General features: G+C 35.1%; 4 protein-coding genes across 6 annotated transcripts; 1 reads left to right on the top strand and 3 right to left on the bottom strand.

Annotated features, from left to right (window-relative positions):
- The first annotated feature begins 444 nt into the window (after positions 1–444).
- On the top strand, positions 445–8,885 carry LOC133294506 (uncharacterized). The gene is made up of 13 exons (XM_061493189.1): positions 445–584; positions 689–838; positions 931–1,046; positions 1,304–1,458; positions 1,946–2,034; positions 2,186–2,732; positions 3,014–3,172; positions 4,386–4,543; positions 4,707–4,786; positions 6,010–6,121; positions 7,084–7,158; positions 7,243–7,392; positions 8,505–8,885. Exons 1-12 carry the CDS (start codon positions 495–497, stop codon positions 7,372–7,374), a joined length of 1,863 nt encoding a protein of 620 aa, XP_061349173.1. The 5' UTR covers positions 445–494; the 3' UTR covers positions 7,375–7,392; positions 8,505–8,885.
- A 695-nt stretch (positions 8,886–9,580) lies between these two features.
- Positions 9,581–13,844, bottom strand: LOC133294549 (uncharacterized). 3 transcript variants are annotated; one of them, XR_009749221.1, is made up of 4 exons: positions 13,568–13,844; positions 13,210–13,283; positions 10,382–10,466; positions 10,257–10,301 (listed from the first exon to the last, which is right to left on the bottom strand). XR_009749221.1 is itself a non-coding variant. In XM_061493238.1 (2 exons), the coding sequence occupies exons 1-2, from the start codon at positions 10,470–10,472 to the stop codon at positions 9,685–9,687; spliced, it is 708 nt and encodes a 235-aa protein (XP_061349222.1). In that variant the 5' UTR covers positions 10,473–11,312; the 3' UTR covers positions 9,581–9,684. The 3 variants fall into 3 exon arrangements, 1 of the variants encoding a protein (XP_061349222.1); XR_009749220.1 differs by lacking the exons at positions 10,257–10,301; positions 10,382–10,466 and adding an exon at positions 11,840–12,489; XM_061493238.1 differs by lacking the exons at positions 13,210–13,283; positions 13,568–13,844 and having other exon boundaries at positions 9,581–10,301; positions 10,382–11,312.
- A 1,144-nt stretch (positions 13,845–14,988) lies between these two features.
- LOC133294543 (pathogenesis-related protein STH-2-like) lies at positions 14,989–15,916 on the bottom strand. The gene is made up of 2 exons (XM_061493231.1): positions 15,593–15,916; positions 14,989–15,500 (listed from the first exon to the last, which is right to left on the bottom strand). The coding sequence occupies exons 1-2, from the start codon at positions 15,774–15,776 to the stop codon at positions 15,202–15,204; spliced, it is 483 nt and encodes a 160-aa protein (XP_061349215.1). The 5' UTR covers positions 15,777–15,916; the 3' UTR covers positions 14,989–15,201.
- A 3,327-nt stretch (positions 15,917–19,243) lies between these two features.
- LOC133294561 (nodulin-13-like) lies at positions 19,244–19,869 on the bottom strand. Its single transcript, XM_061493251.1, has 2 exons — positions 19,686–19,869; positions 19,244–19,591 (listed from the first exon to the last, which is right to left on the bottom strand). Exons 1-2 carry the CDS (start codon positions 19,867–19,869, stop codon positions 19,302–19,304), a joined length of 474 nt encoding a protein of 157 aa, XP_061349235.1. The 3' UTR covers positions 19,244–19,301.
- Positions 19,870–21,437: the final 1,568 nt, after the last annotated feature.

Here is a 21,437-nt window from a genome sequence, read left to right on the forward strand (position 1 = left end):
CACCTAACACCTTAAAGTTTTGGGTTGAATTAACGCTTATCAGTAGTGTTAAGCTAATTCAAGCAAGCACTTAATAAATATTACTTGATTTTTATAGCAAGTAAAATATTAGTTTTAAATCTTAGGTTTACAATTTTGTATTTATGTATTTTTATTTTTTTGATTTTCTGTAATTTTGAAGCATATGGATTTGCATATAAGCTTGAAAACATTTCGAATTTAACAAAACAATTAACAAATAATTTAGCATAAAATTGAATACCTTTTCATCTTGTAGTTTCGTAACCAATCTTACAATTTGGGGGTTATGGTTGGGCCGAAGTTTGTAAAGCCCATGGCGGGTGAGTGATCCGTGAGACATAAAATAAGCCAACCCGACCCGACACCGAGCCTGTTTCCCTTTCCTTTCGTTTGTGTACTTGTATTGCGAACCCTCCCTTCTTCCCTCTCCCTCGTGACTTGTGTGAGTTGTTGAAGCTTCAACCGTTTTGGTTATGGCTTCAACAGACATCAGAGGCATTTTGACAGCTTTCAATCCTTCTCTCGATTTGTTCGCTATCACCACTGGAGACGGTCGCGTCAAGGTATATTACGAATCCGTTCTTTTAAGGCTTTCAACAATGGTTTTAGTTATATATATGTTGCTTCCTATTCAGATATATATTACCTCTTCAATTTCTGTGTATAGATATGGGATACACTGAAAGGTCAGGTTCAGACTGAGTTTGCAGATATTACTTCAACTGATACAACAACAACAACTATATATGATAGGTCCATTAAGGGCCATCTTTCAGTAGATTATACATGCATCAAGTGGTTGTCTTTCGAAAGAAAGGTTGGTTCCTTAGTTTATTTCTTCGAATATTTATTATTATCATTTTTTACTTTTAGAATAATATTTACACCTGATACTGTGAATTATTGCAGAGGAAAAGGAAGCATGTGTCCTCATTGTTAGTGCTTGGAACGGGTAGTGGTGATGTTTTAGCACTCGACGTGTCTGCTGGTCAATTGAGTTGGAGAATTAGTGACTGTCATCCCGGGTAACATGATTTCGAAGTTAATACATTACTGTATTTTGATGGATGATTATGACCTTGCTGCTCTTTTGGTTTTATAATCTTTAACTCCATATTAATTGGAAATAATGATTGAATACAATGGAATGATAATTGGAAATGGTGTCTGTAGCTTCAGTCGATGTGATGGGTTTTAATTCCCTGTTGTTATATAAAAATCAGCATTTATTTACGTTATCTTATCTTGTACTCTCTTTCTTGCTCATTCGACTCAACTGCAGAGGTGTGAGAGGCATTTCGTCTTCGGCGAATGGATCAAGCATTTATACTGCAGGTGCAGATGGGATGATATGCACGATAGATTTCATCACCGGAAACCTGTTGGAGAAATTTAAAGCTTCTACAAAGGCAGTGTCCTGTATGTCTGTTTCTCCGGGTATGTATCCTTCACAACTTTTGCAGATATCTTTTTTTTTTCTTTTTTTATGCTCAGAAATGAAGTCAATGCATTTCTGTTGGGACACCGGCTGAATTAATCTGAATCTGACAATTGTACATGACATGTTGTATAATTTGATTGAGGTTCCCCAGGAATTTTTTGAGCTTCTTGCACATTGTAATTGACAATAAAATTTCAAATAGAAAGCTCAACTTTCTCATTGTAAGATTCAATGATCCAAATTTAATTATGGAAGCCATCCACTCCCAAGCTAGTTCCACTTTTGTTATTATTAGAATGGCAAACAGTTTGCCTTTTAGCTCCATATTTGTTGAATGAGTGCTGAACTATTAACTATATTTCCTGAACCGCTGTCAGTCAGAAGAGGGCTTCAGTGAATCATGATTAAGATGAATCTGCAATATGTAGGTATTGTCATTATTTTGATTCCTGATTTTGGTAATGGCTTCTTTACTTCCATCAGATGGGAAGACGTTAGCTACTGCAGCAGCGCAATTGAAGATTTTTAACTGTTCCACTCACAAAAAGATTCAAAAGTTCTCTGGTCATCCTGTGAGTCTCATATATTTTGCTCTGTATACATGGTTATACCATGTCATTGCCCTTTTCATTTGTCCCCAAGACAGGCACGCCCTTTTTTTTTTCATCGGCTTTGTGATGATTCTGTTGTTTGTATAACAATAGTTTTTAGTTTAATTAACAGGGATCTGTTCGGTGCATGGTCTTCACTGAAGATGGCAAATATATCCTCTCGTCTGCTGTTGGTGAAAGATATGTTGCTATTTGGAGGATAGATGGAGCTAAAAAGCAGTCAGCTAGCTGTGTTCTTGCAATGGAGCACCCTGCCGTCTTTCTTGATAGCAGGTGCATTGATACCGGGGAACATGATGAGGCTGGGATATGTGTTTTGGCCATCTCAGAAGTTGGTCTTTGTTATTTATGGTTTGGAAATAGCATTGAAGAACTGCGTAATGCAAAGCCCACAAAAATATCATTATCGTTAGAAGACATGTCCTCTAGAAATTACAAGGGAGCACTGCCTGCAATATATGCTGCAAAATTACAAGGCATCCAGAAGCCAGCCTCTGGGCAGGTTTTTCTTGTTTCTGGATTGCTTGTAAAACCATCATTTAAAAAAATTCTAGTGCATTCCGGTACAGATGTAAAGTTGAATGTCTCCCATGATGGTGTTCTTCTTCCAATGAGTCAATCTTTTGTCAAATCTAAGAAGGGGACAGGTGTACAGAGAGGTAAGACTTTCTGTACCTTTGATTAGCTCTTTCTCATGAGCATTCTCTTATTTTGATTATTTTTGTTAAGGATCAACTATTTCAAAAGTTTAAGCTATTAGGTGGAAACCTGAAAATGGTTTTTCATGTCTTACAATTTTTTTTGTACTTGCTTTGATGCTCATAATGTTGTTATTTGATCCTATTAACTAGTTTTGAATTTATCCCGTAAAAATTAAAAAAGTTGGTCTGATTCCTGATCCTATTGTAGGTTATTAACTGCTGATCATATATTTTGACAGTTACTGCACTAGACCGTGCTAATGCTGAGGATGCCTTGCTTCCAATTCCTAAGGTTTTTGATTCTCATGAGAAAGAGAAAGCATTTCAAGACTCTTCGGACAAGCATGTTATAGATGATTTGCGTACAACTAGTAAAGCTGATTCTCTTGAGATAGAAGGTACTATATCATTTTTTCTTGATGATCAATATAACTGTATACTGCATCAATTATTGTTGTGAGTAGTGACTGAATTATTATTATTTTTTTCTTATTATCATATTTTCTGGCAAAGCAGCAGATTGAACACTTTCATTCTTTTCTTGAAAATTGAATTTGTGGCTGAATAGCATATACCTGGGTAGATTGATATAATCTGGAAATCTCGTTAGTCTAATAAAAAGTCCACCCTGCATGAACCCTACATAGATGAAGCATAGGTGACTGGGTCTATAAATTGAAACAATGCAAAGAATGTGTAGTAAGACCTCATGTGCTTCATTAACTTCTTGGTATTTGTATTTGTGTATGTCACATATTCGAGTATCTTACATTCTTGTTTGCTTTAAAAGCGGTGTATATCATATATTTTCGTTTATTAATCATCATCACATTTGATTATTAATAATCTTCAAAAGCTTTCTTCAGGACAATCTAACGAATGCCAATATGATGCAAACACATCCTTGTTTAAAAGCAATCTAATTTGTAAATATCAGTTGTGCACTTGTGCTCAACTTCATAAGTCATTTGATGTAAAGTATTTATATGAAAACTGAGCCATGAAAAACCTTAACTAAAAGATGTTTTTAGATATATACATGCTTGTTTTACCTGTTTAGATAGCACTATAGATGTTTTACTGGAATACTGTGGTTATGACCACAACGGATTGTATTTTCCCATTAGTTAGTGTTTATTTACTTTTTGGTTGTATTGTTACAACTGACTCACTTGCTGACTCACCATTATTTGGCTCTACAAATGGAGCACAGCTGTATCTGATTTCAAACAATTCAATAATACAAAACTCTTCAGACTCTTTCCCTCTCTTTCCGTTTTCTCTTTCTCTCCTTTCCTTCGTTTTCTTGAGATGTTATTACTTTAAGGTTAACAGCACAGAGCACAGATTTGACCTTTCAATAACAAAATCAAGTGATTGAAATTGCTTGTGAAATGTAATTCTTTTTTTTCCCCCACCAGTTAATGGGGTAGCAATTCTTGCCATTGCCAAAGGAATTGGCTGATTGATGTTTCCACCCTAAAAGGAGATATTATTTCGTCATAATTTTCCTTTGTCTTCTGCACATTCCTGCTACTAAGTAGATAGCAGAAGATGGATTGGCACTTCTTTTCTCCTTTGCTTAATCTGTTGATTTTACAAACTCTGCAGATGATATGGTCCAAAGTGAGACTGATGTAATTTGCATGGAGGACCGGCTGAGGTCACTAGGGATGCTTGACATTGAAAGTGACTCTGCATCAAACTTTGAACTTTGTTCTACATTGTTGAAGGGTATTGATCTGGAAGCTGCTATTTCAGTGAAAAAGGTTAGTTATGAGTCAATCTGATTGTCTTTTGGTATTACTTTGGGTTCCATCTGTTCTCTTATCTTCTTCTTTTTTTATTGTCATTATAATATATTTGTTATCCTTATTTTTTTAAAATCACATGTAATTGTTTATGCGCCTGAATTTAAGATCCATTTATCAGATAAGAGCAGCTGTTTTGTCTATGGCTCCAAGCGAAGCATTCAAGCTACTGGAAGTGTTGCTTGCTGTATGGCAATCAAGGTTTGATTTATTTTCTTTGACTTTCTTCTGTAAGTTGACTTGCATATGAGGGAATGCTATCAATTTCATTGTTTGTTTATAATTTTATTGTTGTATTGCAATATTAAAAGGGAATTGTTTATCTCATTTAACATGAGATAAAACCATGTTCCTACACTCACATATACAGGAGAGAGAATAGAGGAGAGAGAAAAAGTATAAATGGATTCCACCACTCAATATGTGTGTGTAGGAAAATTGTTTTATCTCATGTTAAATGAGAAAACAATTCCCCATATTAAAATGAACCAAACTAGGAGTAATATTGAGTTATGGGTAACATTGGCTATGTCTGGTTCCTTCCCCTAGTAGATTGGGAAGCTGATATTACTAGTAGAATAGCGTGCTGATGATAATGACATATTCAAGGGCAATTTGATACTGCTTCTAAAAGGAGGCTTCCTTCAGTTGTTTGGCATATTATTTCCTACTTATTTAAGGAGAAGCGTGGGGTGGGTGCAGAAAGAGACTGGACTCTTTCTCTTTGAAGTTTAACTTTATTTGGTTCATTTGATGTTCTGAAGGGTAAGTTCAAATGCATATTGATTTGCTGATAGTTGTGGGAAGTGTAATTCTGTTGATCAGATTTTAATGTTCTCTCTTTTTTTTTTTTTGGATTTATTGTGTTTAGTCAGGCAAGATAGAATTATACGCAAAATGAATCAAATATTTGAGTGCATGGGGAAATATATATTAATTCTCAAACTTAATGTCTTACTGTTATCGTTTGGTGACAAGTACTCCATCAGCTCAACTATTTAAGAAGAATGGGAATAAGTGTAGCTTGTAATCGTGTTAAGAAAGAAAGATGCTATTTAGCTTATAAAGCCAATGATATGGCTGACATATTTTCTCTTTGCTTTAAGGTGCTTTCATTAGCTCGTCTTCCACATAGTAGCTGTCTTGAATAAGATGGTGTGGATGCCTGGTATGTTAAATTAGTTGTGAAACTATTGGAAAATAATTTAGTTGTAGTCCAAGAGATATGTTAAAAAGAAGCAGAATCATGATTGGGGCTTCATACTGTTAGTAACTTTTATTGCACCATCTTCAGTTTGCCTGATAGAACATAGACTTGATTACCAGATCATTTGTGATATCTTTCAGTACGTGTTTTCTTTTCCACAAATAGCAATACTTATGCGCTCAATACTTTTTGACATTTATAAATCTTTATTAAACAGGTCATCCAGTGGAAAGTATGTTCTTCCATGGATATATAGCATTTTAGTGAATCATGGTCACAATGTCATTGCTCAAGAATCTGTGACAAGTATGCTTGATTCCTTATACAAGGTATTATAAATTAATGTTTGCTTTCTCATTTACATGCTCGGTGTCTGCATTCTCAACTTAAATTCATCTGCTTTATTTACAATATGAAATTCAAATCTAATTATACTTCTCTAATTTAATTTGCAGCTTCTGCTATTATTCTTTCTTGTATGATGGATGCTTCATTAATGACTATAACTCATGTTAAGTTTTGAGTTTCATTGTATGTTTAACTCCGATGGTATTTTTTATGGATAGAAAGACTAAAACATAGTGAAATGGCCAAGGGATCAGTTAATGTAACTTGGTTTATCAGTGTTCCATGATACCTAGTTGGCTTATTAATATTATATGAAGCAAAATATCTGCAATGGCATATGTCTTTTATTTTGTATTTCTTTTTTCTTTTTTTTTTTTCTAACATGTTTGTGTGCATATTTGCATTTTTATCAGTTTCCGGCCAACCCAGGATATTTGGCCATCCAATTAGTAACTTAATATTATTGTTCGGGCCGTTCACAAAGTCAACATGACCAAACTCCAAAGCCTGGCTAATTGCTTAAAGTGCATTGCAGTTGCATTTACACATCCAATTGCAAATTTCCTGATTAAAAACCAATAATTTTGTGAAATAATATTCCTCTACCAGTTCTTTTGGGGTGGGGAATAAAAACATGATTTGAAAGGCAAACACATTCTCTGATTATCTGCTTTTTACTAGTTGTGATAGAGCATGGCATAAGAAAAAAGTAGGATATGGATCAGGAATAATGGGATATATTTGTATTGATTGGGTATTTATTGGTAATTTTTTTTCAAAAATAAAATTTAAGGTTATTCTGAATTTTTTTGTTTTCTTGTCAAATTTGTTTCTTTCTGGTCGTTCTGATTTTGTGGTGATTTCTGGTTCTATTCAAGTGATATAGCTTTACTTTGATAAATCTACAAATTGAGAAATTGAATTATTGTCTGCCACTTTTCAGATTACCAATTATAGAGGGTATACTCTTCAGCCTTTATTGCAATTATCAGGTCGTCTGCAACTGGTGACATCACAGGTTTACTCACATTTTTTTAAAATTAATTTGGCCATCTGTTGAATGTTATTGGTTTTCAGGGGGCTTAATAAAATTTGCTTTCAGATTGACAAGGCTTCTCAGACAATAAGTCATTCGTTGCATGATCTCCAAATGGAAGAAAGTGGAGATGAGGATGAATATTATCATGAGGAAGAAGATTACGCATCTGAAATAAGTAGCGATGATGGAAGCTAGTCTGACTTTTAATTAGAGGTAATTACATGCATAAAAGTTTTGGCTTTTTCATTTGTTCTTACCAAAATTGGTAAAGTAAATATGGTTGAGTAAAGATGGTTTTAAGTTTGGAGACCCTGAAACACCCATTCTAGGATTTTCCATGTGGAAATTCTGAATATGCTTGGAACTTGGGAGTTTGGTATCTTCTTTCGAGATTGCTTAAATTATTGTTGAAATATTGATGTCTTTTGCCACCTATTGCCAAAAATCCCCTTTACAGGTCATTATTTCTTAAAATTCAAGGGTGATCTAAGTCAGATTCAAGACTGGGGCATAGCTGATGTTGCCATGCAAAAGCTACTTGATTTATGTAAACTTTATAGGCTTGATTGCACTGTTGTTCCCTATATTACGGCCAATGTGCGATTATGGCCCCCAACAATTTTTTGCTGCAATCAAATCCCCTAATTTTTCTAATTGAAAATCAAATCGTTTCGTCAGTTTGCTGTCCAATTATTGACACGGGTTAGTGGTGTGGCCAACAATTTACATGCCTGTCACTTTGCTAGGTAAAGCATCTTAATGGTGGCTTTACTCTATTTAAATGCCATTTCATTATATTCAATATATTTATTTATATTGGAGGATCTAAATAGATTAAAATCACTAGTTAACATGCCAACTCAGTGAAATGTCATGTTATCTTTGTAAACTATTGGTCATGTCATGAGCTTTTGTTAGTAACTGGACAAGAATCTGACAGGGGGATCTAATTTTTTCAATTAGAAAAATTGGAGGATTTAATTGCTACATAAAATTATTAGGAGACCAAAATCGCACAGCCACATTAGAGGGACCAGAAATGCACTTAAGCCAATTTTTTATTGCTTTTCTTCTTCTTAGCCTATCATAATAAAAGGTTATTTTGCAATTAATGGCCACTATCTAAAATTGTTTCTTTGGAGAACTAATCTTATAAGTAGTATTAAAATGTCCTTAAGTTTGGTTTTTGTTTCTCGGCTTATGTTTGTTTTACCTAGAAATTTATGACAATTTCTTGTGATGATGATAATTCTAACTATTATATAGGAGCATATATGCTCAGTGATTGGTGTTTTATAATTAACGGTTTGTGTTCGCCTTTGCAGATTGAGTTCCCAGTTTTCCCTTTTGCGGCTGAAAAAGATTTAGAGGAATAGATGCTGGATTTTGACAGGCTTTTTGTTCACAATTTTATTGCTATATAGGTAGTAAATTTCTCCGGATTTTTTAAAAATGACTCAGTCCCTAAATTATGTAATTTGTTTTTTTTACTGATACGTAAAACTACATAAATATAACCCAAGCATATTTGCTACATGCTTGAAGACCTGCTCAAACACTGCAATTCTTAAGAATGTCTCCACCAGATCAACAACAGCTTTGTTTTCTTGATAGCAGCTTTGCATACCAAAAGTGACCTACATGTAGCAAATTAATTGTCAGATATCGTTTTGGCTATATTTACGGATATAAAATTATATAGTCTACATTCAATTTGTGGCATGCACGAAATGCTTACGATAAATTATCCTGTTTCTTTAATTTGCCGAGTTTTATAGGAAAATAGTGTGTATTTTACCCGGTTATTTTTCTGTTATTTCTGTTTGAGTTAGAAGAAGACTCTAGGTCTGGACGAGGTGGTTAGCTGCACATATTATATATAATGTGAGTGAACAGAGTTGGGGCATATATGAAAACATTGTCAAATTCATCTTTAGTCTCTCTAGTTTTGTCCATTGCTATCTTGGATAATTGCATTGAATATTCTCTGGTTCGTAGCATTTCCTTAGAGTCCCAAGAAACAATTAGATGCTTTTTTAAGAAAAAATTTCGTATCTTTTGCCTGGAATATGGCCTATAGTAACGATCGTTATTTTTAATGTGTTAGCACTATTTCGAAAAGACGTTCCTTTTATTTGAAGTAATTTAATACAGTGATAGCATGCATAAGTACAGATTCAACAGAGATTATAATATTGGAAAATGATATCAGGAAATTGGCCATAAATTTTTCTTCTGTTTATGTTCACCCGAGCATGTTTCTATAATTAGGTATTGTGCTTTTACGCTTTCACGAAACGAATCCAGAATAAATTTTTCTAGCACCCAGAAGATAGGAATATTAGTATCGTTCTCCATCCTCGCATCATATGCTAACGAAAGGTATTTTTATATTCTGCCTCCAAATTATATTATTTTACGAACTATCTGCTACGACTCACTTATCAAGACATTTGAAAGCATAAGAGACCTCTTTACTATTCACAAGTAGCTGTAGACTTCCTACTAGACTATGCTACATGCATTGGGATTGTCATCGCTGAACATGGATGTGAAGTCTACGTTGCCATTTTGGTAGTCTCCACTGTAGTGTTCCATACGGTTGTAATGTGTGTGCCTTGATGGTGATCTGACACATTCATATTCAGTGACATAAGGTGATGGCATGTATGTATTATAGCTATGTGCTACGTACATTGATTGGGATGGCTCATGCAGAAATACCGGGCTATTATGGTTGCTGTCCAAGTGCTCAACATAGTGGTGGCCAGAACTGAATCTGTTAACGTAGTTAGGCAGATTATGGTATATCATATTGGTTCCTGGGTTTCTCTGCCACTGTTGGCTTGCATTGTGCTCATTAGGTGTGGTTGATGGCGTTGTCTCGGGTGGTGGCTGTTGATGCGGTGGTTCTGCCGGTGATGGTTGTGCTGCATCAGGGGCTGGTGCATTTCCTTGTGATTCTGGTTGTGTTGGTTTAGATGGAGAAGTTAGTTCAATATTAGAGCAAATGGTGGCATTCTTCTTTGTCTTCTTAATTGCTTTGACAATTTTTTCTGGATCTGCCCACCCAATAATTGTTAGCCTTTGTCTACGGAAGTCAACATGAAGATTATGAATACCTGCAAAAGGTGAAAAAGTTCATCAAATGGTTAGGTGATGTTGCTGTGTCATTTGGAAAGAAAATTATGTCAGTGCATACCATTAATGCCATTGAGTGCTTTCTTGATCTTCTGCACGCACCCATTACAGTCCACTCGGACCTGTATCTGTGTGACTCGAGGTGTCTGCATTTGATGGATTAGCCACTCTTACACAGAATGCTTGCCATATGTTTTAAATTGATCAGAATCACAATTATTCACCAAAAAAAAAAAAGTGATGAATAATATCATAATTGCATATATTAATACACATGAATGGATTTTCAGGGACGTACCTGTGAATCCCAAACCATGGAGCTGTAAAACTAGAGAAACCAAGAAAATGTTTTTGTTTTATGGAAGAGAATTATGGATAAAAAAATATGTGAATGGAATCTATCTGTACAAGCCTTACACGGGTAAGGAATATGTAGAAGGCAAGAGATGTGGGAAATGCAAGGAATCTTCTCTCTTTTTTTCCCTCCAAAAGGCGGGGGAGAGAGAGAGAAGGAAATGGTATAGTTTGATTGGTCCATGTAAGTCATTTTGTAAGCTTAAGATTAGAAAAGGAAGAGGGGTTGCTGGTTCTGGAAAGAGTTCAGATGTTCTTTATGACTGTTTGTAATGCTGTGTCAAAACAAACAATGTCAAAAAGCTTGAAAGGTAGGGTGGGTGAAGGGTGACAAAACATTGACAATAATGCTTTAGTCACAAAGGAAGATCACTGTGATGATACATTAAACATGACAAAAAAATTTATTTTCCAAAAACTACAACTATGATTTGTGTATCAAGTAATGTATGCTTATTATAGTTGGAAGGCGCTCACCTTACTTGAACATGACATCTCTCGTAAGGGGAGGCGCACACAATCAGATTGTGTTGTTGTTTTTCTTATAATGGACGGGATCAATTCATGCATGTCATGCGAGTTGTTGGAAGGATCCCAAAAAGTGAAATAAAATAGTGAAGTACTAAATCCTTATAAAGGACTGGACCAACTTGTAACACCCCGTTCTAGAACCGGTTTGTTAACATCGCATTATGATATTAAGCGCAGTTACAATCACATGGGTTCAATTAAAATCCGGTTAAATTTTTCATTTTAAAACATGCCGAATTGATAATGCCCAATTGCGTGATCATAACCATATTACCTCGCGGAATCGGATAAACCAAGCTTAACATCATGTTCTTATTCCATTTTTAAACCATTAATTTACTCCTTATTTATTTCTCAACTTCTACTATATTGTAGATCTCTTCGTTAGCTACGCGTGGTTTCAAACCGCTCCTCATTTGGAGCTCTGTAGCTCAAGTTATGACAATTTTACTAACTCAGGTGTATGCTGAAAAACTACGCGGGCAGGGCGCTTAAGCGCGCTCCAGGGCGCTTAAGCGCCAACAGACAGAGGGAATTTACATTTTTTAGCCACCAAGGGCGCTTAAGCTCGCTCCAGGGCGCTTAAGCGCGCTACCTGGGCGCTTAAGCCCCCATTTTGGGCGCTAAAGCCCCAGGCGGCAGAAAGCTTTTGGTCTTCACAGGTGCATCAGGGCGCTTAAGCCCCCTCATGGGCGCTTAAGCCCCCTGAGCAGGCTTAAGCCTCCATTTGCAGGCTTAAGCCCCCTCTTCTGGGCAATTTCCTAAACTCATATTTTTCATGTATCTTTCTTGGGGAATCAATCCTACACATTTTACAACCTATTTAACAAGCTTGCGATATCCCTATATCATTGCTTAACTCTCATCCTCTCATCATTGATTTAACGGAAATTGGGCAGCATAACCTTTGTTTTCTCAACGTTTCCCAATCTAACAGCTTAGCTCCTAATAGACAATTCAGCTCAACATTTCCAATATTCATCATGCATTCATAACCTTGAAGTAAATAACATTACACAAGTTTAATTACATAACGGGGAACTTAGCTACAAAAGGCTATGACCATCCCTTGGCTCTCATCAACAAAAGAGATATCCAATGGCACGATCATAGGCTAAGTCCATCAAATATAACGAGATATACATACGTCAATGCTATCAATGATCAATCCTATACATGTAAATCTACAAAATAACATGTATGATCTCAAAACATCATTTTCTTCATGCATGATCTACTGCAAATAAGGCCACTTGCCATCAGAGTCTCCTGCAGCTTCCTTACCTGAAAGGGGGTCCCCATAACACGGGGTGAGATATACGAATATATCACAGTAAACCAGAGGTCCTTGGAGATCACTCCACCCTAAGGTTCACTTTGATGTACACATAATCATAATAGCTTAACACATTCTTATCCACAAGCATCACATGGACTTCCAAGAGAGATCCACTATGGGCTGTTTCTCTTAGGCTCTTATCACATGGAGATCCACATAGGGCTGTTTCCAAGGGAAGTCCTTTCCTCAATCTATTCCAAGAGAGATCCTCAAAGGGCTGTTTCTCTTAGGCTCTTACCACATGGAGATCCACCTAGGGCTGTTTCCAAGGGAAGTCCTTTCCTCAATCTAGGAACCTCCAAGAGGAATCCACATAGGGCTGTTCCTCTTAGGCTCTAACCACATGGAGATCCACATAGGGCTGTTTCCAAGGGAAGTTCCTACCAATCATCCTCATCATAATACTATCACTCATAACCTCAATCACAATCCTCAACCATTACCTCATTCATTATTGCTACTTCTATAATCATTCCTCAATTACTCTTAAACAATCAAACATCAACCAATAATCATCAATCAATCATAACATGTATCAATGCATGAATCAATGCATGAGCATACAATTACAATCATAATTACATATCACATCTCATAAACCATTTCTCCTCAACGGAGTATGGTGGAACACTCAATGAGATCAACCACAAGGTCCAAAGGTTTACCTTGCTCTTGAGCTTTCCTCAATTGCACACAACCCCAAGGGTTGGTCACTCCACTTGGTCCTCTTGCCTCAATCCTATCAACACAAGGAATACAATCAAACAATGCTAACAATGCAAGGAAATCCATAGTTCCAAGCCTAGATTTCTCAAAACATCAAAACATACTAAAATAACACTATAAACTCATTTCTACTGATTAAATGTCATTCCTAGCATTTTTCACAACATACTCTAAGCCTCATTCTTCCTTGAACATAGCCAATCTACTCAACATTTCATAAAAACCCTAAAACACTATTCATTAAACCCTAACCATGAAATTTTCCAAGAAAACAAGGTTCAAGGGTTAGAATCTTACCACCAATGGTCACACAACCAAGGATTGATGGCACCTCAAGCTTCAATGAAGGTTGAAGCTCTCAAACACCTCAATTTCTCCAAAGGGCCGAATTTTTGAAGGGCAATATCTCACCACACAAAGCTCCCCACTAAGAACTAAGCTAGGATTAATGATGAGGGCGAGATTCTAAGTGATTTAGGCTTTTGAATCGCTCCAATCGGTTGAGAATAGCTCTCTCTCTTCCTCCCTTCCTTCTCCCTCCTTTCTCCTTCTTCTCCTTTCCCCTTCTTTTCTTTCTGTCGACGGTTTCTTGGGGGGTTTGGGTTTCTTTCTTGTTTTATCACTTAACATAAGTTAAGTGGTAACATGTGGGTATTAGTTCATCTATCTATTCAACTCCATTAATTACCAAACTTTACCCAAAAGTCTGGAATATTATTCTAAGAATATTTATATTTATATTTTTATATTTTGGACATTTTCGCCAGTACCCATTTATACCCCTTAATTTCCACTGAGTACACTTTTTAACTCCAAAGTGACTCAAATTCATTTAATTAAGCCCTATACTTAATTTTACTCACTAAAACATGCTTAATTATTTAATTAAAATTAATCAATTAAATGCTTAAGTTTGGGGTATTATACAACTCATGAATGTCATACAACATGTTCACCAATTTTCCTCTATATACGATCCTTTCTCTGTGATTTAGTAATCTTTGTGAAGCAGGCAACTATATAATGCTCTTCCATGTGATGCTTTTCATGGTGATTACTGGTTGCTGCCTCTGATATTTAGATTCCCTAATACAGTTTTTTGAAGCTCATTGGTTTTCGTTAATCCATTCATATTTTAGAATTTGGGTGCAAAAGACTAACATCATAGGACACTGGGTGAGTTACAATAATAAGACTTTGCAGGTAAAATACTGGCCCATTGATGAATAAAGCTTTTCCCCCGGAGAATGTCAAGTGCAGATTCGCCTTAACTACTCTCTCTGAATATTATTTTTGGACAAGTCCATACAAAAATTGCATCATCCTTCTGAAAATCTTTTGCTTAATTTACACAAATTAAATATGCAAGCTGGCTATGCCTATGCATGCCTTGAATTGCAATACTTCTGTCTAATCATGGCTGCAAGGTATAAAAAATCCAAAATGACACAAAGGTGAAGAAAATCTCAAATAATGACAAATTTATATTTTGGTTGTTCTGAACCCCACCCCAAACTTATGTCAATAATGACCTATAATCCCCTTCTTTTATGTAAAAAAGGGTGATTTATGGGGTTAGTCTGAACTTATAAAAGTTAAAAATCTTGGTACCTTATCTGTATGTCCAAGATGTTAATATGATCAGAGTATGATGCTATCTGTATGTCCAAGATGTTAATATGATCAGAGTATGATGCTACTGCCTCATAAGATTGGGATTCAAATCTTCTACTCTTTGTTACTACCAAAGTACAAATATTTTTGCCAAACCACTGGCCCTTTATGGCCGTACATGCTATAAATAAGGACTTATTGAGGAATTCAACTCTTTGCAACCATTCTAAATGTCCCTATGTTTAATTGCACACTGCTATTAAAAAATTGAATAAGTTTGTATATCGTCTATGATACATGACACAATAAATAAATAATTAAGCATAGACTTGGGGGTTCTCCAGCAGGTAAGACTCCACAACTCTGTAAATTCCAATGGTGCTTTCCCTTCCTTCCTTAATCTCTTCCTCTTTAACATCAAACTCGCCAATGGTCTTGTAATTGTTTGTCATCTTACAGAAGCAACCTCCATCATTAGTGGCCTCAAACTTTACCTCATATTCTATAGACTCAAGCTTGTCGCCTAATGGATCCCCTTCAATCATAGTGTATTTGCAAACCAAGTTGTCCTTATCAAGCACATCAATCCTGTGTTTCAGATATTTGAAGGGGCTAGCTGCATAAAAGAAGAAGATAACAAGTTATTCAAGAAATATACAGAAATGAACCTGTTCAGTTCAGCTTGTCCATGTTAATTTTATTGCTAACCTTCATTGAAGTTAATTTGTTCAATGCTTCCAGCTTCTCCATCTCCTTGGATTACATTGACATCTTTTACAAACTGTGGCAAGAGCTTCGGAAGCAAATTTCTTGAGTCTATGATCAAGGCCTTGAACATGCGTGATGGTGCAACAGAGGATGAATACTCCTGAGTAAAGGTTGTGACTCCCATAGTGAATTTTGTAGATTGCAGAAATCACAGGGAATCAAAGTTGTGGCTTGTGAGTGATAGATCCCAAGGGGGAGAGACTTTGGTGTTTTATAGGTCCAGTCCAGCAGTCCCTATATGAAGCAAGTTTCGTGGAAATGAACCCTTTGATGGAAATGGATAAGTTTGGAAGTGAGACTCAAAATGGACTTTTCTTTTATAGTTAACAATGGTCAATTTGGAATTTTCTTATTTGAAGACTTTCAATGTTAGTGGCTGCTGGCTGTGTTTTTTGTTTTAAGAAGTAAGGCCATTATTCAAACTCATGACCCCACACACGAGCTGCTATTGGCAGAGAATAAGGTCATTTGCCAACATTATAGACTTGGATTCATACAAGTCATAATCAGAATAGTTCCTTACCTACCTCATACCTACCTGGGTATGGTGAGAACTACTTTCTTAATGGGAGGTTGTATAGCTTGATATCTGAGACTAGCTAATAAAGTCATCACGTTTTGAACATGCACGTTTCATATACACATCAGCATAAAACTCAAACTTTGTTTCTGCCTTACTGTGAACTATTTTGTTGGAATATGATTGAAGATCCTATGAAGTAACTAACCTGCATGCGAAATGAAAAGAAACTAAACAAAGGGCATGGTCTCTAATCTAATACTATTCAAGTGGCTACATTTATTTGATTTCCTGTGTCACATTAACGAGGTGTCTTCTCTCCTCTAGTCCACCCCAGTTTTTCGATGGTTTGTCTTCCCACATTAAGCTTGTATATAGCTGATTGAAGTTGTTTTTACATGCAATGACTTGAGCAACCAAACTACTTCAAAAACATGTGACTAAATTAAATGATATAGAAAATGAAATAATAATATTTAAAAAATTAATATATAAACAAAAAATTCCAGAATGATGCAACAGATTCAACTAACCTTTCCATCAACTTCCGACGACATTTCCATTCTCAATTTCCTTGTATGGGAAGGAGACAAGAGTCCGAGAGAAGTTCATCACCTACATAACATAATGTATTACATATGATATGACCAAAGTTACTGCACGCATTTAACCATCATATTATGACAATAGCAATAGCAACATATCAAATAAGATAAGCAGCAAATCAGTAGTAGCCAACTGAAAAAACAAATACGTAAGGAAAGGATCAGAGAATGGCATGCAACTTATTTATGAAAAATAACCATCTTTTTTGTTGTTATCTTCGAAATGCCATGACATTAAGCGTTGTAAGGAAAATGGCACTAACTCATAACCTTTTGTGCTCTGCCCTGCCCTGCCCTGCCAGCTGCAAGCAGAGAGACAGAGAAGCCAAAATACACACACATTTCCATTTTTTGGTTGGTTTCATCTGCATTGGGGTGGCCAAGCTCCATCAACCTCCCCTACCTCCACCCGTGTTTAGTGTTTAGCCACCGCCACCACAAGCATAAGAGACCTAATGGCTTTCCACTAGACTATGCTATATGCAATAGGATTGTTATAGCTGAACATGGATGTGAAAATGCTTTATTGTTATTGGTTTTCCTTTAATAAATTCATATTTTAGAATCTCGGTAGAAAAGGCTAACATCACATGGCACATTGATGAATACAGCTTTAACCCGGAGAATGACAACTGAAGATTCGCTTAACTGCTCTCTCAATATTATTTTTGGACAAGTCCATGTAAAAATTGTATCATCCTTCTTGAAAGTCTTTTGCTTAATTTACACAAATTGAGTATAAATCTGAACACGTACTCAACTCAAAACTTAATAGTCCTTTCCTTAAACCTTCTTTCATCAAGTGGTGGTATCTTTCACAGATTGGAAGGAATAATTACCATTTTATATTTTTATGTACTCTCCGTCCGTAAGTCCGCGTAGCCCCTAGTCATTCTTTACTAGTTTACCTAAATGAACAGCATATATAGAAGCATTGTAAAGAAAAGTCAAGTTTAGAGCGTGAGTCAATCTTACTAATTTACCCTTTCAATTGTATTTTTTTTTTTTTTTTTTTACTTGAAGAGCAAAATGAATATATCTTTTTTTTTTTTTCAGCGATGTCATTGCTCTACATTTGTGTCTTGAAAAAATGAGAGTTGCTATTTAAAGGTTCAAATTAATTATAAAAACAATACCGAATAGATCAAAATTGTATGACTCGGATGTCACTAACATAGTCCTGTTTAACAGCATTATAAGCGTGCGTGACTCGCTTAATAATCATAATTAAAATCCTTGACTCTCTCCTTTTTCTTTTTTTCTAGATGACGTTTTTTTAGTTGGTCAATCATTAAAGAGTTGGCGCCATCAAGTCTATAACTTTAGAAATGGGGAAAAAATTTAAACAACAGATAGAAATTTTGGTTAACCAATTAAAGAAAGGATTTTATAATTGTCATGTAATATAAGAAAGACAAATTCCCTACACATCATTCGATTTCCGGTGTTGACATGGGTTTCACACGTTCTTTTTTTTTTTTTTTACATATAGGTCCACATGACTTTTTATTTCTATGGCAAAAAAATTTTATTCTCGTGTAACATAAGAATTATAAAACCTAGAAAGAAAACAATGAAAAAAATAGTAATGAACACGATAAGAAAAAAGCAAAACGAAAAAAGTTTTTATGATGGAGGTTACAAAATTTGATAGACTTGGCAAGTTGGCATAAAGTGAGAGCAGCATAATGTGTATTTATCATGGAGGAACTCCTATGTCACCGCGTTATTATCTTCGTTTCTTGGGTGTCTAGTCCATCATGGAAGTAGTTTAGCCAGAATCATGAAATAGAGAAGCGAAAGCATTTATAGATATAGTTGCTAGCCACTCTTCACTGAAAGGGCATCGAATGTGAACCATGAAAGTTGTCTTTCGCATCAACCTGCATGCACCGTCTATTGACTTTGACTCACGGGCTTTTCTGTTTAATTATTCTCTGATTTTATTGGGAGTTTTATTTTAAAACACCTTTTCAAAAGCGTAATTCTCTTGTTACGACCCAAAACTCCTTAAGATTAGACAAGATCCTTATACGACTCGATTATTATTTAAAGTATTCTACGAATCTCTGTTAAATCCAATTAAGTTGTACACTTCTCAGTACCACTCTTCAGACTGAAAGATTCAGTAACTCATATTTGAATTCATTATATATCAGTACAACATCCTAATTAAATTTTAACTTTTCTATTTAAACATACATTGATACTGTAAAATAAATTAAAAAGAGACATCACTGATTAATTAGAGGAACAATATAATTCCCATTTTTACAATCAAATTGTAGAATTGACTTTGTAACAAAATGAAAAACTGTTAGCTCAATCATTATTTGGTTTCTTTCATTGAGAATGATGCGTTCAATACAATTGATAATAATTGCATATTTAAATTTTTATAATCTCAAACGTTTCTGTCAAAGCAAATTCAAACGTTAATTATTGGAAATTAAAGCAACCCGATGGAAAAACACACACACACACACACATAAGGACCATAATTAACACAAAATCAGTTGCTGTCTTAGTTGTAATCAGGATTAGCCAGAATGTAATCCTCAATAGCCTTGGTGAACCCTGCAGATCTCTCCTTCCCAGCCTTCAAATATTCTTCACTGAGTTTCTCATCACCTTTGGTGTAGTATTTGCTTGTGGACTTGACAATGGATCCTCCATCAGGGGTTGGCACCAGTTTGTACTCATATGAGATCTTTTCCAATGGGTCTGATAAAGCACTTCCTTCAATTACACTATAATTGTACACATAGTTTTCTGTGTCAATTGCATCTACGTGGTGCTTCACATAGCCTAAACCTGCTCATTTCATATATATTAATTGTTATATACACAATCACGAAATGAATTATATTGCACTATATAAACACACCAACATTGATTAATTATTTACCTTCAGCAAGAGTAAGCTTCTTAATGGTTCCAGGACCTCCATCTCCCTCGATGGTTTCTGCACTCTTAATGAAGTTTGGCAAAGCTTTTGGGAAGACATTGCTGGCATCTATGACAATGGCTTTGTATAGTCTTACAGCAGAGACAGGGGAAACGTGCTCGCTTTCAGAAGTGAAAACACCCATGATTAATTAAGGATCAATTAATGCAACAAGTGATGAGATCAAAGAATAGATTATGGTAAGCAAAATTGCTTTGCTTTCTGTTGGTGGGTGTGGGTTTATGGATTGTGGGTATGGCATTAATTTATAGGCGCTGCATGTTACTGGGAGGGAGGTTCCCCCCAAAACACGAGAGTTCAATTAATTATTAATTAATGCTTAAGTCAAATCAAAGGAGGCGGCCTCCTTGAGGAAACATCGATCATTAGAATTTGCAAGGAATTCCAAGTCTTTCTGACTTTCTCTCCCTGGAGTAATTTATCTAAAATATAAGTAAAGTAGAAAAGGAGTCTCTTTTAACTAACTTACGTCATTTTAGCATTTTTAACTTTTTATTTTATTTTTCACATCAACAAATAATTTCTGAAAAAAAAAAAATATAACTTTAATATTTGATTTAACTATATATTTCCAAAAATATATAGTTAAAACTCTTACATATTTAAGTATGTACTCTAGAAAATACACACATATAAGTGTTTGTATTCCCTAGAGTAAGAGTTTGAAAATAAAAGATTTGTGTGTATATACGGGTTCGCTTGTTCTGCCGTTATTGCAGATAAGTTATCTACAGTAAGCTCAATACGAAGTTATTTTGGGACAGAAATCATGGTGTTTTTATAATTTTAATTTATTTCAGGGTTATTATAATCTTTATAATTATAATTTTTTAATCTTTCAATTCTAAAACGATGTCGTTTTGAAAGTAAATGCAGATAACTTATCAGCAGTAGCTGCAGAAATATTTTTCTCAAATATATATATATATATATATATATATATATAGGGTCAAAATATTCTTACACCGGTGTAAGTTACACTCTCAATCTTGTTTGCTAATTCCACTTATTTATAAGGATTCAAATTTTTTAGTAATGTGAGCCATTGAAATCTTGTTCGTTAATCCCACTTATATTTAAGGGATTAATTTTTTAGTAATGTGAGTCATTGGATACAAGTGGATCGATGGTTAAGATTTAGTGTAATATTTCTAACTCTTACATCGGTGTAAGAATATCCAATATAAGATTTCAATCTTGACTATTGATCCACTTGTCTCCAATGACTCACATTACTAATAAATTTGAGCCCGTAAATATAAGTGAGATTAACTAACAAGATTGAGATTGTAACTTACGCCGTAAAAAGTCACATTATTGAATGATCTTGATCCATATATATATATATATATATATATATATATATATATATATATATTGCATGATAATAGCAACTTACGCCATAAAAAGTCACCACTCCCATGTGAACCCAAGACTTCTGGATGGTCTATAAATCACTAATTGCTTGTTAGACTATGTCATGTGTATAGATGTTTGATTTCTTTCTTTATCATTGTTTCTGTATGGTGACTGTACAATGCCGCGCGATTCAGCAAAGATAACATCGAAATTAATTAATTAAGTCTTGGTTGTAGTTATCGTGGCGCTAGCGAACAACGACAGAATATGAATGAGATGTTCACAAAATAATAAACAAGGAAAAGACGGTAAGATGAAGCAAATGAATATGCC

This window comes from Gastrolobium bilobum, unplaced genomic scaffold, assembly GCF_033153095.1.
Source record: "Gastrolobium bilobum isolate Gb01-03AN ecotype WA unplaced genomic scaffold, APGP_CSIRO_Gbil_v1 utg5188, whole genome shotgun sequence".
Taxonomy (NCBI): domain Eukaryota; kingdom Viridiplantae; phylum Streptophyta; class Magnoliopsida; order Fabales; family Fabaceae; genus Gastrolobium; species Gastrolobium bilobum.